The 16,960-nt window shown below is 35.6% G+C and overlaps 3 protein-coding genes across 16 annotated transcripts in view; 2 read left to right on the top strand and 1 right to left on the bottom strand.

Moving 5' to 3' along the window:
* Positions 1-16,960, bottom strand: part of NF1 (neurofibromin 1) — a 265,468-nt gene that overhangs the window by 58,707 nt on the left and 189,801 nt on the right. The window lies entirely within an intron of this gene.
* EVI2A (ecotropic viral integration site 2A) lies at positions 591-4,704 on the top strand. The gene is made up of 2 exons (XM_006053536.3): positions 591-803; positions 3,351-4,704. The coding sequence occupies exon 2, from the start codon at positions 3,372-3,374 to the stop codon at positions 4,068-4,070; it is 699 nt and encodes a 232-aa protein (XP_006053598.1). The 5' UTR covers positions 591-803; positions 3,351-3,371; the 3' UTR covers positions 4,071-4,704.
* Positions 7,964-16,234, top strand: EVI2B (ecotropic viral integration site 2B). The gene is made up of 2 exons (XM_006053535.3): positions 7,964-8,097; positions 14,823-16,234. The coding sequence occupies exon 2, from the start codon at positions 14,836-14,838 to the stop codon at positions 16,204-16,206; it is 1,371 nt and encodes a 456-aa protein (XP_006053597.2). The 5' UTR covers positions 7,964-8,097; positions 14,823-14,835; the 3' UTR covers positions 16,207-16,234.

Here is a 16,960-nt window from a genome sequence, read left to right as displayed (position 1 = left end):
TAAAAGGACTTGCTGTATACCAAGGCTATGCCATAACAAAGAATGTTACCACCCTGAATAAAAACAGAGATCACAAGGGGGCAGTCACTTTGGGGGAAAATTGAAGTCCATTTTAGATACATTGAGTATGAGGTCCTGACAGGACATTAGAGGGGAGTGTGTGTGTCTATATACACTACACTTAGACTATAAGAGATTTTTTTTGTCTCTTATAACCTAAGTTTACTAGATATTCTCTCCAAACCACTGTTGCATTTCCATACTTTGAAATGCTGGTTATAAACATTACTGTTTCTATTATTTGACCAATATCCTGGGTCTCCAAACTCATGTTATCATATCAGTCTGTGGTATACAAGTACAATTTTTAGAGAAGATTTTAATGCTCAATCTCAGGGGAAATGTTATTTTCTGTTTTTCTGAAAGATACTAACATAGCATTTGAAAGTATATAGCAGACATACATAATAAGCATAGGGTCAAAAGGCATTAAACACAAAACCCTCCCTACCCTGGAGGCGGGGATTTGTCCTACAAAGCCTCCTGTCATGCCGTGGCCAAATAGACAAGTTGGAGATTTTTTTTCCCCTGTGACATGTGCTTTAGCTGCAGTGGAAAGGAAATGTGTCATCTGTGGTTAGTGGAAAGCTAGCTGTACATATCCTTTTTTTTAAACTGCAGAGTTAGGTTCAGATTCTTCAAGTCTTTTCTGCTTTAAATTATTTGGAAGCTGTGCTTCAAGAAAAGAAAAGAAGTGGCTTATTAAAATCAGGTTATAAGATTTTGACCAAGCATTTTGTAAGGTAGGTCATATATATGGCTTTTCTTATGCCTTTTCATTTATAACTTCTTACAGATTAGTGTTTGAGGAAATACTTTCGAATCTTACTAACAAAGTAGAATTAGTAATGGAACACGTATGCTGTTTTCTTCTCTGTTCTATTAAGTAAAATTTAAGTAAGAAATGGCAAGAGTTACCATCAACACAGAGCTTTAAATTAAGATTAAGTAGGATTTGATTTTAGTCTCGAGTGAATTGTAAAGTTTTACCTGTTATTAAAATAAGTTTAAAAAACAAATTTCTCATTACTAATGTCTAGGCATTATAAATTTTATTGAAAACTACCAGAGATAAAGGAAAATTTTCATAATATAACCTGGCCTCCATTGCATAAATTAGAGATGTAGAGACAGCTCTCTATTCTTAGGCATTTGTAAGGATTTCAAAGTCTCATTTTTGTTAACGGTTTGTTTATTTGGGGATGACAGTACATCTGGCTGAAGACAATCAACAGCAGGCCTATTATTTATCCTGTGGTGAGCACTGCTAAAATGCGTACAAATACTATGATACATATTACACTAATGAACTAATGTGACAAGAATAACTTGCTTTAAATCATTTTTAGCATCTCATGCAGAAGTCCAGTCTAGTATAAAAGGCTGGAAATTATTTGCTAATCCAATTTAAAGTCTTTCTCTTTGTGGAAGAATCACAAGTACTTCCATAAATCCAAAGATTTATGTCATTCAACTTAAAAATTGAATTCAAACACTATTATAGACAAGTCAGTGCACAATATCTTTAACTGTCTATAAAAATTATAATCCGAAAAGTAATCTTACTTCTAGAACACATAAGAAAGGGGTTTTTTTTCCCCTCCATATTATCAATAGGAAATATTACTTCAGAGGTTAGTTTCTAGTTACCATTGTTTATTATATGCTACTTTCATTTGTATAACAATATGTCACATTTGTTATTGTCAAATCAACTATACTTCAGTTAAAAAAAAAAGCATGAGTAGCAACAGTATCTGTGTCATCTGGGAATTGGTTAAAACTCTCAAGTCCCTCCTAGACCTATGGAATAAATCTGCATTAAAAACAAACTCACATCCATGTACTTTTAAGTTTGAGAAGAACTTATATATAATAGGCAAACAGGCACTTTTATTTGGTATATCTCAGGAGATGGAAATGGCAACCTACTCCAGTAACCCTGCCTGGAAAATTCCATGGACAGAGGAGCCTGGTGGTCTACAGTTCATGGTGTCGCAATGAGTCGTACATGACTGACTGACTAAACAACAGAAGAATAACCTAGTTTTTGCTTCCACTTCCCTATTCATATAAATGCAAACAATAAAACACTCTTATAAATGTGGCCCAGACAAACTGGAATACTATTTTAAAAGAGATAGCTCAATAATGGTAATGAATCTTTCCTTGGCTTACCAGTACCTAGAACAGATATGCCAGTTGCATTTAAATCTTCAGTCTTATGATGGATAATAAAAATTAGGAACAGAGTTTTCCCCTTTGTGGACTGGCTTCCAGCGAGCTCAGACCCAAAACCGACATTCCACTTTTTCATTTATAGGTTGAGACTCTTATGATCCGCACTGACTTCCCACTTGAGCCTGAATCCCATGATCCTGATGTTGTATTTCTATTTTATTGTATACCTTATTTTTAAAGATTATGTCAAAATATTCACAGAAAAATTCTAAGCACAAATAATAATGAGAAAGGTCAATATCTTTTGTTGAACTTTTGATATTATTCAAAAGAAACCTGCCTCTTTTCCTCTGTAATGCCAGAGGTTTGGGATGAGAGAAGTGGCATGTCTTTGCTTTCAGAAAGCCACAGTAACTCAGGGGCCATAGAGGTGAAGGAAGACCCATCATCATAAAAGAGCTTTCATGAATACTGGGAATATATTCCTAAGCACTAGCTTTAGTCTAAACTTCAAGATAAACACCCAGGAAGAAAAAAGAACATCTTGAATTTCTACTTGAGGTCCATTTTCTCTTGGTTGCTACCACACTTCCCTTTTCCTGAGCCCCCCGCAAAACTATTTGCATTTTCTTCTCATACACGAAGCAAAATGTCACATTTCTCCTTTACTATACAGATGGGTGACTCATTTGTTAGAGGATGGGGAGTTTCTGCAAGGAGTTTCCTTAAATGGTAAGGAAAAAAAAAAGGAGGAATCAAAAAAGTAAAAGCAGAAGTATGTGACTCAAAGCTAAATTCTTCTAGCATGCTCAAGAGGGAGGAAACTCTTAAACCAGGGTATTCAGTTTAACAATGATTAGTAGTTATCTGTAATGCTACCTTCTAACATTTAAAAAATAAGAGAAATTAAATTGTTTATAGGTAGCCTAGTAGAAAAAAGATCAGTTTAGAAGGAATTCAAACAGGAAAGCAAATGTCAGGCATGAGTGTGATTATAGCTAATTGTAGCTAAAACTTATCAACTGTCTATCCATCTTTTAATGACAATTACCAAAACTAGGAACTATTATTCTTTCACAAGTTAACAAATTATATTTCTGTCCCTACAGATTACCAGCACACTCACAGACATGGGACACACGGGACATTACCTGCATCTTGCCTTTCTGATGACAACAGCTTTTTCTTTGTCTCCTGGAACAAAAGCAAACTATACCCATCTGTGGGATAACAATACTGCTGTCTTGGATCCAGATATTCACAACAAGACGGACAGAAGCCAAAATGAAAACTTTAACATAAACCCTAAAACTCCTGAAGCAGATAAAAAAGATAATTCTACAAACATGCCTGAAACAGAAACATCATCTCACATCACGTTTTTAACTCCTAAATCTGAACTGGAGCTTTATGTATCTTCTGTGGTCAGGAACAGTCCTCCAACAGTACAGAACATTGAAAATACAAGCAAAAGTCACAGTGAAATTTTCAAAAAGGGTGTCTGTGAGGAGGACAACAACAAAACGGCCATGCTAGTCTGCTTAATCATAATTGCCGTGCTCTTTCTTATCTGTACCATTCTATTTCTATCAACTGTGGTTCTGGCGAACAAAGTCTCATCTCTCAGACGATCAAAACAAGTAGGCAAGCGTCAGCCTAGGAGCAATGGTGATTTTCTGGCAAGCAGTGGTCTCTGGCCTGCTGAATCAGACACTTGGAAAAGAGCAAAAGAGCTCACAGTGCCCAACCTAATGATGCAATCTACTGGAGTGCTCACAGCTACGAGGGAAAGAAAAGATGAAGAAGGAACTGAAAAACTCACTAACTAATAGATGCTTTAGTGAAGAAAAATGCAAAGTAGCAATGAGAAAGTTTCTGGGGTAAAAATGAACTCAGTTTGACATTTAATGCCAAGGTGTTGGACTGAAGGTCTAAAATCTGCCATGGCTGGCCTTGCTTAGAATCAAGCAAGTGAGAAAGGAAGAAGTATGCGTGCTTACTTAATCATTTTAACTGTGTCTGACACTGTTTTAGAAAGAAAATAATAAAACGACCAAGCATTCAAGGAAGGTTCTAAAGACAAGTTGAAGAAACTGACTAATAGAGTTAGAAAGAGACAATTTATGAGTTTTTCTTGTTCAGCAATAGTAGTTACATGATCTCTGTCCAAATGTAAGTAAACTCTGAAGAGTTTCAGTGTGTCATTTGAGGCTATTTCATGCTTTAACATCTAACAGAAGTCACATTCCTAATGCATAGAGTTGAACTGTATAGTTACATGGTACTTTCTTTGCTGAATGAGACAGAATCCATACCAGTTCATCTATAAACACGGCTAATGTTATGGCAGATGCTTTCATCTTTACATGTGGTGTACATAAGAAAGTCGTTTTCTACTATATTTAATTAAAACTTTAAATTTTGTATAATAAATTAAGATGATAGAATAAAAGTGACTATGTATATCTGCATTCCCTTTATTATTTTAGAGAATACACAGCAAAGATCAATAAGAAACAGTACAACTGAAATAGATAAATGTAAAACATATCTTACTGTTTAACTGTAATGGAACTCTATAAATATTGCTTATGGGATTTTTTTAATAGCAAATATTCAAAGGCTGATTAGTTTTTGGACTTTGAGAGTGCCAAATGACCTAATACACCAATTTTATTTTTTTACTATCCAATATGACATGAGCAAAGGAAAGATGTGTATATGTGTGTGTGTTTGTTCTACTTTGGAAAACAGGATACTCAGGTAATTGTTGAACGTTTAAAGAAACTGGGTTCAAGTAAAATAGTGGCTTACATTTAAGCCAAGACATTCATCTTCAATTTAATATATTGCAAAAATTGCTCTGAGAGACCTTCCAACTGTCCACCAAAACTGACACAGAGCATACTTAATTAAAGACCAGGCCAGTCTTAAAAATCTCATCCCTTGTCGAGCATTTATTTTGGGAAATATGCTAGACATTTAAGGAAACATTTATATATATGCATGTTTTTATTTTTCTTTTTTACAATTCAATTTGCTTTGACAAATGTTTACACATGTCAACACCTTTTAACCAACACATAGAACATTTTCTCAGAAAGTGCCTTTAGGCCTCCTTCCAATCTCTACTATCTTCCACCCACTAACAACAGCCATTGTTTTCTTTATAAAATAATTTGAAGCATAACTGCTTTACAATGTTGTGTTTGTTTCTGCTGTACAACAAAATGAGTCAGCTATATGTATACATATACAACCCCTCCCTCTTGAACCTCCCACTCACACCCTCAATTCCACCCCTCTCGGTCATCACAGAGCACCTAGCTGAGGAAACATTTTACATATTTATATATATTTTTTCCAAGTATTACTGCAATTCTTTCTAGGTTAGTAATTCGCATCCTGACTGAGATTCAGAATCACCTGGAGAGTTTAACTCACCCATGCCTAGGTTACACCCTTCCTCCTGATTTAAATGGAATGAGCTCCAGATAGAGGCATTGATAATTTTTGCATAATTCCCTAGATCATATTGCTCTTGGTCATCAGATTAAATTTGTAAAATTTCCATTGCTCCAAAGATCTAGGTAGGTTACAGTTTTGTTTTTTTTAAGGTTACTTCTTAAAATGAGAGAGGGAAAAAGAGCATCAATTTTATTATCAATTTGTTACCAATTTATAAAAAATCCATTTCCCAAATAACAAATCATAGCCCTATTATTCCAGAAAAAGGTAAACATCAAAAAAAGGAAAAAGGAAAGCAAGAGAAAGCTCATGCCCATTGTGGTTGTAACATCAGGTTATCTTTCGGAGAAGGCAATAAATGCACACCACTCCAGTACTCTTGCCTGGAAAATCCCACGGATGGAGGAGCCTGGTGGGCTACAGTCCATGGGGGTCACTAAGAGTAGGACACGACTGAGCGACTTCACTTTCACTTTTCGCTTTCATGCATTGGAGAAGAAAATGGCAACCCACTCCAGTGTTCTTGCCTTAAGAATCCCAGGGATGGGGGAGTCTGGTGGGCTGCCGTCTATGGGGTCGCACAGGGTCAGACACGACTGAAGTGACTTAGCAGCAGCAGCAGCAGGTTATCTTTTGAAGGGTAAAAAGGTTTGATTTCAGATTTGAAATGAACCTGGGCAGAGCTCCCATTTTGTGCATATCAAAAATCTGAGACTGTACATGAAAACAGTGATAACACAAAGCAGTCCTTGAATCAAGAAACTGAAAACAAATGACTGTCTTTTTAAAAATAAGAAATTAACTAGGCAACTACTTTCCTATGCAACACACATGTTGAACATCTTCGCACAAAACAGAAAGCTCCTATTGCAGAAATATTTAAAATTTATCCCTCACTATCTTGGCTATTTAACATGCGTCCTCAGACTGACAACATCCAATGGTAGCTCATGAAAGTGGTTCCTTTCCAAACTTAACCACTGTTTAAAGATGACAGGTTAAGATGTGTTTTGAGTTCTAAAGTTACTTTTGAACAAGGATACTTTTCTACCATTGGGTGCTATGGTCCACATGCTTATTAATTTAGGGATTTAAAAATAGTGAAGCAAAAATTTATAGCCCATTTAAAAATTACGTGGCATACTTTATATTATATTGGGTTGACCAAAAAGTTCATTTGGGTTTTTCCATAACATCTTATAGAAAAACCCAAACTTTTTGGCCAATTCAATATATATAGCAAATTATATTCTATAAAATAAGTTTATAGCATATTTTTTTAAAAATCTCCTTTTTCTGCCAAGTTATAAGTGCCCTAAAATTAAGAACTAGGTCTTAATTATCTGTGTTCCTCAGCAGTGACCAGGGGAAAGCAGTGCATGGTTTAATGCTTACTACATCTACTATAATAGGTGTGATGCTAGGCACTTTACATTTATTTAATCCCATAATACATTTATAAATTAAGAATTATGATCTCCACTTTTCAGATGAGAGAGTCTAGAAGGTGACATGCTGAAAGAAATGTGTTTTTACACGGACTCATACTCTTCTCAACATACTTATTAGTTAACTTATTTAGAAGATGATTCCCAATTTATTTTTACTTTGCGCTGACAATTACCTACTTTGTGGGTAATTAAAGAGTTGTGGACTTGAACTTAAAAATCATTTAGGAAACTATTTGGAAAAAATTAATCATACTTTTACCTGGGTTTAGCCTAAATTATGTAAGAGGAAATAACATTTACTGGCTACCGACTGTGTGTAAGGCATTTATATATTTTATCTTATTGAATCCTCTCAAAACCTAGTAACAGAAATATTCCTCCAGAGGAGGAAACGGTGATTCAGAAGTACAACGACTTGCCTACGGTCACACAAGTAAACAGGACACATCATTCATTTGTTATGAAAAGAAATCTCACTATGGGTAGTAACCTGACTGGCAGTTTTTCCTTATATAACTTTCTCTCCAAGGTTCTATTTTAAGTATTTAAACTATATAATCACATTACTGTGTGCTGCAGTCCATGGGGTCTCAGAGAGTCAGACACGACTGAGCAACTGAACTGACTGAATCACATTACTAGAGAGTCTCAAATGTTTACTTATAAATGTTAATTAAAAGCACTCAAATCATGTAGCTCCAAATTGTGTTTCAAATTAAGCTCTGTTAAAGTAGTACCTTCTTAGTCATTTTGTGGCTTATTGCACTTCCGGAACCAACTATTGATAAACTTCCTCTTTCTCTACAGAACCTATTTCAATGTGCTAGAGGATCATTTTTAATCTGAACGGAACCACTTTTTGCTTTCTTAGCCAAAGCACCAAAATGTCCAGTTAGAACAAGAATTTAGCCTTCTGCAAAAGAAGTTAACAGCCAAGGTAAGACAATTTCACATAGGCAATCTGGTTTGATCTTTGTTTTATATAAAATTTACTTTTGTCTGACTCCTTGTGACCCCATGGACTGTAGCCAGTCAGGCTCCTCTGTCCATAGGATTTTCCAGGCAAGAATACTGGAGTGGGCTGCCATTTCCTTCTCCAATTTTTAAAACTAAAATGTTATTATTGTTTTAAACTTAAAGTCTGATAGTCTAAAGGTATCTATAACAGGTATTGTGGTTTTGTTGCATGGAATTTTAAAAATTCAGTGTTGAGCTTGCCTTCAGAAAAATTTTCACCTAGGTTTATGTAATATAAACCCTTTAAAGTTTATTCAATCATTATGTTTGTTGACCTCAGTTCTGTAATTAAAAGAAATAAAACTACATCCATGGCAGATAAAGCTAAGGGTTGGAAATAAAACTAGAATTCATGAGCGATGGCTGAATCTACAACCCCAAAATACCAACTGTTAAAAAATTTTATTTTCTTTATATGAAAATTTCCTATATATAACATAATCCATAGGTTTTAATTCTTTTTATTTTTTAATCCCCTTCAGTTTTCATAGAAAGAATGGTCACCTTCATTTAAAAATAAACAAAGGTGATTAAATGAGACACTCAATGATTATTATTAAATACGGTTTTTTACACAAATAGAATTTTAGTAACGATGATGACATGAAAATATTATCACTAATTTTTAAAGCTAAGAAAAAAACTGCTATGGTAAAATGTGTGGACATATACTCATCACTACATATTTATGTTACATATTATCTGAGTCTTTAGTAAGCACTATAAAATAGATGTGGAAAATAAAACTCATAGAATAGAAAGTTGCTAACCATGGAGAAAAAATGTTTTCTTTGAGTAACTTGGACAATTGCAAAGCGAATATCCTCCAAAACAAAAATTGCCAAGAGTTTATTTACATAGACTCGTAATATCATAGAATGGTAAATTCATAGTGGGTAATATCCGACTTCAACATTTCATAAAGTACTTATGACTTTCTTTTATAGAAGTCCACTTTGGATTTCTTCTAAGTAACTTACAGAAATTAGTACAGAAAGATTTTTATCATTTTTTTGGACAATGCTTATCTATATATTTTTAAAGAATCTGTTCCAAATGTAGGGTTTAATAGTGCCTGTGTTTTCCAACTAATCCCTATATACTTCCACTCAGAGGGAAATTATGAATTCTGAGTAAGTCTGAATTTTTTAAATGAAAATCTGATGCCTGTCAATGTCCAATCTTTAAAAGTCATCCCAATTAAGCCAGTTTACAGGCTAACTAATCAAAACTCCTATAATTGTTTTCCTAGTCACAGGACTAAAATGGTTTTCTGGTAGTTCTTGTCCAACCTTTTAAAAAGCTAACTCCAAAAGTTACTTACATTATCTATTCCCAGAGAGTTCATATCTCTTATCCTCCTCAAGCACTCCTGTTTCAGAATTTTACTCTGAATGTAATGGAAGGAAAGAGATCTTATGCATGGCTGATGATTTCTGTATCAGTGCCACTACTTACGAGCTGTGACACTTGAGCAAATCATCCAACTTCTCTGTGTCTCCGTTTTATCTGTACCGTGACGATAACATCACCTTCCTCACTAAAACAGGACGGTGCCAAACATCTGGCATGTACTTAGTAAATGGTAGCTATTTTTGATAAAAGATAGTCATCAAGTAATTCCTATCATAGTTCAAAGTTAATTTCCCCTTGCTGCTTTTCGTCAAGATACAGAATTGCTGTCTTCTTCCTTTTCTGGTTTCATAACTTTACTAGCAGGAGATACAATATCACTAAATTTTAATCTATTATATCTGTATTATAACAAAGTAACTGAAACTCAGATGTTATTTTTTTGATACTGCTACCTATATTTGCCTTATCTAGGATATGCCCGCCAAATCTCCTTGATTCTTCTTTAAAAGACAGTAACATCTCTCTTATCATATCCAACTTAGCATCAGTTTTACATGCTAAACTCTTTATGTACTTATGCATTAAGGGGACTCCTACTTTAATTGCGTCTCAAATGCTTAATTAAAACAGCTGATGTTTTTCTTCTTTCTAAAATTTTTTCAATATTCAGGAAAAACAAAGAACCAAAATCTGAGTTAAACCTCAAGAGTCCCAACCTAAAATAATGAACAAAATACTGCCATATAAAGGTAGACAAATTCAGGGTTTGCCTAAGCAGCAGACTAGGGAAATTCTAGAAAAAATGCTATATAGATTGTTCATAGGTTATTTAGAGTAATTAACAAGTAGCTTCTGAGTGCCAAAAAACAGTCAGGGGCGGGGGGGGGGGGCAGGGGGGAGTAGGGAATCTTAAGGATGCTTAGATAGGAGTCCTGAAATGAAAGGTAAGTGAGTTTGAGAAGATGGGTGATCTCAGGCCTGTCCTCCATTTTGAGAACACTGTTTCTCTGCTGATTCCTGCATCTGCAAAGACAGAAAGCAGCATTCTGTAGTTCCTTCTTTCATCTACTCTGGTCTTCTCCCCCAATTTCTAATTTTGTTCGCTTTAACCTTCTACCCTAACTTCTTGCTAAATACATAATCACTATTTGTTCTTCAGCCTTTTATTAACTTTTCTTTCTTTCAATACCTTCTCTAATCAATTTACCTCCCCATTCCATGTATTTGCTGTTTATCCTTTGTTTGGCTTTATTTTTATCTTTTGTGTTATTTTTTATTTCTTTGCATTCCTTTTTCATTTCAATGTAGCCAACATTTTCTCCTCCTTTTTACTCCCTTGCCCCCCCTATGATTCTTTCTCTCTACCTTCTTCTCCTGAAGAAATAATATTGGTATTTCAGGTACACATGGCCTACATATATATACATATACATATATATATATCACGTATGTTAAGTAACTTTCTGCACTGGTAATAACACTGCCCTCACTGTCACTGAACTAGAAAAAAAAGTCTGTTTCTTCACTATACCTCTCCCCCTCATTTACTCTTCTTTTAAATCTTATTCCTTTTCTCTGGACTATTCTGAATTGCTGTAGCAGAATTCTAAGACAGATTTGAGCATTCCAATGTAGCAGACCCTAGGAGGGTACAGCTAACTGGAGAAAGGGGTAGGATAGGTAAAAAAAGAATTTGGTTTTAATACTGCTGTAACCCTTAAATGACAAGTGGAAAATCTCACACACTTTAAGGTCCTATGACATTCCTATTAACAAAAGAGGTTATACCCTATCAAAATTGACCATACAAACTCAACTGGGCTTATAATTATGTTCCTATCTGGGTTCTTTCCTTCTCTAATGCCTTTTTTTAGCTAACTGAAAAAAGGAACTGTGAAGGGTTTTTAAAAATTTTAAGAAAAGTCACAAGACACATTCTTGGCTGAAGATAATTCATGGCCTATGTTTTCCGTTGCTCTGGATGGCATTTTTTAGAAAACTAAAGTGAATCTCTAAAGAATAACACTTTCTAATAAGGCATTCTTTGGGGAAAGGGGTAATCTGTAAGAACAGTAGGTAGGAACTTCATGGATGATAACCATGTAGAGATGATTTAAATTTCCATATTTATGCCAAAAGTTTCAAAAATTTTCCATAATTTAATAACTCAGATTTTACCTCTCTGCTTACATTCTAACCATCTGAATGAGATAGTCAGATAACATCACTGACTCAATGAACATTTTGAGTAAACTCGGGAAGATAGAGGAGGACAGAGAAGCCTCGCGTGCTACACAGTCCATGGGGTTGCAAGGAGTCGGACATGACTTAGCAACTGAACGACAACCAATTACATTCTGGAAGAAGTATTAATAAACAGCAAAAAACTGAAATGGAAAAGAAACCAAGAAGCCCAATTATAGGTTAAGTGTTTACTGAGCTGCTAACACATACAGCATTCTGCTGTAAAGAAATCAACATATAAAAACATGAGACAATTTGGAGTAGCAGAAACAACATATGCTTTAAAATCAGATGGGTCTGTGGGTATAAATTCCCTATCTGTCACTAATAGTGACTTTACATTTGGCAAATTGCTTAACACATTTAAATTTGTCTCTTTATCTGTAAATCAAAGATTCCTCCATCTTTCTCACAAAATTATGTAAAAGTTAAATGAAATGAAGTATGTAAAACACCTGAGACGGTACAGCACTTAGGATGTTCTAGATAAGAATTTGTCTTTGTTACTTTTTGCCTTCTTCAAAGTCCTTTAAAATCTTATTTGAGGTGATGGAGATAACAAAAAGAAAATGTGAAAAGTTAAGAAATAAAAAACAAACACAATTATTTGAGAGAAAAGAAGTGTGAGTCAGGTACGTATATGAAGAATTATCCAAGGAACCATAAAGAGAACAAGAACGAGGGGGAATACAGGGAATGGCTGAGCTCTCTGGGCTGTGCTCAGTCACAGAGAATTTGGTCTAAGAAGGGAATTTAAGCTGAGGTCTGACAGATGATGATAGATTCACAGTTAGGCAACCAGAACAGGGAAGAGAGTAGTTTAGAAAAAAGAACACACTCTCAGAGGGTGAAGAATAGCATAATTAAAAGTGTCTGCTAAGCGGAGAAAAGTGTGTGTTTAGGAAGTATGTAAGATGAGGAAGAGGCTAAATGAGAAGTTTCAGTCATGAGATATGAGTCTGGACTGGTAAACTCAGGCCACAAACAGAAAACTCCGTTTAGATTTTTACCTCGATACCAATGGGGAACCCTCAAGCAAGGGAGATGGTGAAGGACAGGGAAGCCTGGAGTGCTGCAGTCCATGGGGTCACAGAGAGTCAGACATGACTGAGCGACTGAGCAACAATAAGCAAGGGAGCAATGACATGATAAAACTTGGTTGTCGGAAGATTAATTCATCAGTAGTGTGCAGGGGAACTTAAAGGAGAAATATTTTAAAATTAAAGCTTTAAGTATTACAGAGAAATAAAAAGCAGGAGACTACATAGGAAAAAAAATCACATTCCTTCTCCTCTACTAAAATAGGGTAATTTATCATCACTATATACAAAGTGGTAGAGGAATAAGCAATGAAAACCACTCAAATATGCTAAAAAAGTCTATTTCTTTGCAAAATTGAGGGAGTTCCTCATCTGTTATTGTACCTTGCCACCAGGCTTGTACAGACCATCAAACCTCTCTCAGATTGGCTTAAAAAATCACAGAGAAACTATAGTTTCAAATCATATTGACCAGGATTTAAAACCCAGAGATTTTCCTTTCCTTAATATTAAGAAATAACCAAATAGTTACCATTGTGTTTAAAGATGTATGAAACAAGTATTACATACAGAGCTGAAAACTAACCTTACTTTAGAGACAAGACATTTGAGACCAGGAGAGATTAATTGACTAGTTATGGTTAGACACATCTTTAGGCCACAGAAACAGAAATGAAACTTGAAAAAACTCTTCAAGTTTTAGCATCTGCCACATCCCACAGGTAACCCTACCCCACAAACTTAAACACATGCCTCATTTTCCTATGCCTGCATTTTGTTCCCCTGGCTGGAATATTTTATTTACTTAGTTCTTACAGACCTTTCAAGATTCAGTTCAAGTTTTACTTCTCTGAGAAACCTTCCCTGAAGCTCTCCCAGGCTAGCTTAGTTCCTCTGTGCATCTCCTGCATACCTTTCTGAGAAAACTTATCGAATTAGATTTATTTACTGTTTCTACTACTAGAAAAAAAAATTTTTTTTAATTTTGGTATCTCCTAAACCAGAACAGAGCCTGATAAAAACATGGTGCTAATCAATGAATAAATGAAGTAGCAGCAAGACTACTTCCCTCAACCAGACTCGAAGAGCATTTCAGGACTGTCAAGTATGAGTTGAATTGAATCCTTTAGAAATGTGAGATTCTAATATAAAGACACTGTCCTGGACACTGATACAGCTGCAAAGGTTACTTAATAGGTCGTGGGCATGAGAAACTCACAAGGGTAATACCATTAGCAAGAACAGAAGTCAGGAGAAGGGTCACTTTTAAGATGAAGATGAATTCTGACTTAAATATGCTGAATTTGCTGATAGTGAGATATGTACATGGCAATGCCCACCAAGAAGTCATACAAATGGAACAAGAACTAAGGAAATTTAGGCTAGATACACAGGTTTGGGAGCTAGAGGTTAAAGGTGAGAGGTGAAACCTGATAGATTCAGGATTAAGAAAAGCAGTGAAGAGTGAAGACAGAAAACATATCGAGTACTGTATTTAGGATGCAAGAGAAAAACAGGAGCTAGTGAGATGAATATGAAAGGAAAATGACCCCAAAGAGCTACTCGAATAGCAGTGAAGGAATAATCAACGGTGTCAAATGTGATCAAGAGAGAAAAAAAGAAAAGAAACCACTGGATTAAGTAATAGATGGTTACTGGCGCCCATCGAGGCAGCAGGATCAATGTATTTCTAGCAGGAAACAGGGGAGAAAGCAGTGTGCACACAGCTCCAGCATATGGATCCCGTGCATTTGAGATGCGTGACTTTGCAACAAAGGGCTGCACTGCAATAAACCCACAGGGGCAACAGTGCCAAGTACAAACCTTCCCAAAGAATTACGAGAGATCACTGCCTTTGGGGTCCAAATGTCACGTGATAAGTTACAATATAGTTAAGAGCTGTTCATGTTAGCTGGGAGTGTATCAAGTCTAAATTAGCAATGATAAATACTAAATGATACCTAATTATCTTTCTTTTTTTTATTATAAAACTACTGGCAAAAAGGAAACATTCTGAAATGGATCTCAAGTATTTCATCTTAATTTTGTTTTGTGGACACCTGAATGATACTTTTTTCTCAGAGACAGAAGCAACTACAACAGAGAGGCAACCACAATCTACTTTATTTAGACCATCAATGCCATATATCTCGGTGAATTCTCAGGGCACGACAGAGAATCCTTCAAGTCAACCAACACAATTCAACAACCTATCTTCTGGACAACCAATAACAACTGCCAAAATTGCTGCTGGACAACCAACACCACTTGCCTATGCTTCTTCTGGGAAACCAGCAGCACATACTTCTCCTGGACAACCACTTGTCTATAATGTCACCAGAAAAACAATACAAATAGCCAACACCTCCTCCCAAGGAACAGCACTGCCTGTGTTTACCTCTGCCATACAGCTATCACCATCTGCCTATTCTTCTACCAGACAATCACCACCATCAGTTTCTACTCCTACTCAACAACCATCATCTACCCACACCTCTTCCAGGAAATCAATATCCCCGACTGTTCATAATATATCCATACAACCAACACCAACTGTCAAAAGTTCACCTAGGAAGACACCAGGATTCAACTTCGAATTTAGCCGTACAACAAATATCCCAAAGGAAGCCAATTATGCTTATTCAATACCAGCCATATTAATTGGTGCAATTCTGACTACTATGTTGGTAGTTGTACTCATGATTGTATTATGGCAATGTTTGCGAAAACCAGTGTTAAATGATCAAAATTGGGCAGGTAGGTCTCCGTTTGCTGATGGCGAAACCCCTGACATATGTTTGGATAACATTAGAGAAAATGAAGCATTCCCAAAACGTTCATCAATTATTTCACTTATGGTCTGGAAACCAAGCAAAAGTGCACTTTTAGCAGATGACTTAGAAATTAAGTTGTTTGAATCAAAGGAAAACACTGAAGATTCTAACAATCCCAAAACAGAGAGAATAAAAGATCAGGCAAATGGTACATCAGAAGACAGTGGTGATGGATCAACAATCGGCACGGCTGTTTCCTCTTCAGATGACGCAGATCTGCCTCCACCACCTGCTTCCCTTCTTGATACCGAAGGACAGGAGGGGAACAAATCCGAAAAACCCACGATGATAACTGAATCTCCGCATCCAAACGATTCTGCCAATCTCCCAGCATCTCTAGATTGTCTCAATCAAATCTCTGAACATCACAATTCTGAATCCAAACAGTCATTTCCACCTCCCCCTGACTCATTTAACTTGACTGTGCCACCAGGAGATTTTATGAAAAACCAGGAAGATTGCAACAATGAGATCCAATGTCAGGAATTTCCTATTCCTCCTGACTTTGATCAAGATCTCATTGAATCTCTGCCACCCCCACCTGCAGAACTGTAATAAATATTACTACTTGCTTTTAAACTGATCTTCTATTTTTCTCAAAGGACTCCAATATTTTGTTTTTCTTAGTGTGATAAAATATATTAAATGGCAATTGGTAGCCAATTTTGATTTTTATTCAGGAACTACCTAAAATCTGCTCAAAGCCCATGTATATAAGTGGAACTTATTTATGCCTATAGGGCTTAACTTTAATGTATGGTATATTTTACAAATGTGGATGGTATGTGTATCAATAACTTAACTATTTTGGAAACAAGTAACATACATATACTTATTATTACCCAATAGATATGTTTTCCCTGAAAAGCTGTGTATAAAGTTACCTTGGTTAAACTTTATTTTTCCATTTCAAAATTTGAGGAGGAGTGTGTCTGAGAATTTAAATGCATACACCAAGTTTTAAACAAAACTTTAACTTTTAAATTAATACCTCAGGTACTAAATAAATATTCCAAGGTTGTGGGGATGAGAGATTAAAACGCATGTGTTTGAGAATAAATTTCCTTTTAGCTCTCATTGGAAACTGAAAGACAAATATATTAAAACATCATACTGGGGAGTTGAGCTGGGGACACTTACCCTGAAAAAAATACAGGCAGGCCCATAAAATGTAGACGTAAACATTTTCCTATTTTGTTGGGGGAGCACAAATTTTAAAACTAGCCTCTTTAAAGTGTTTCTTATTTTTTTTTTTTGGCCAGGCTACATAGCTTGCAGGATCTTAGCACTCCCCAACCAGGGATTGAAC

The sequence above is a fragment of the Bubalus bubalis genome, chromosome 3, assembly GCF_019923935.1.
Source record: "Bubalus bubalis isolate 160015118507 breed Murrah chromosome 3, NDDB_SH_1, whole genome shotgun sequence".
Classification (NCBI taxonomy): domain Eukaryota; kingdom Metazoa; phylum Chordata; class Mammalia; order Artiodactyla; family Bovidae; genus Bubalus; species Bubalus bubalis.
Note: the sequence above shows the minus strand (reverse complement) of the source record. Positions and strands in the feature narration are given on the sequence as shown.

Excerpts from the sequence above, each read along its gene's own strand:
- EVI2A (XM_006053536.3), top strand. The coding sequence starts at position 3,372 with ATGGGACACACGGGACATTACCTGCATCTTGCCTTTCTGATGACAACA.
- EVI2B (XM_006053535.3), top strand. The coding sequence starts at position 14,836 with ATGGATCTCAAGTATTTCATCTTAATTTTGTTTTGTGGACACCTGAAT.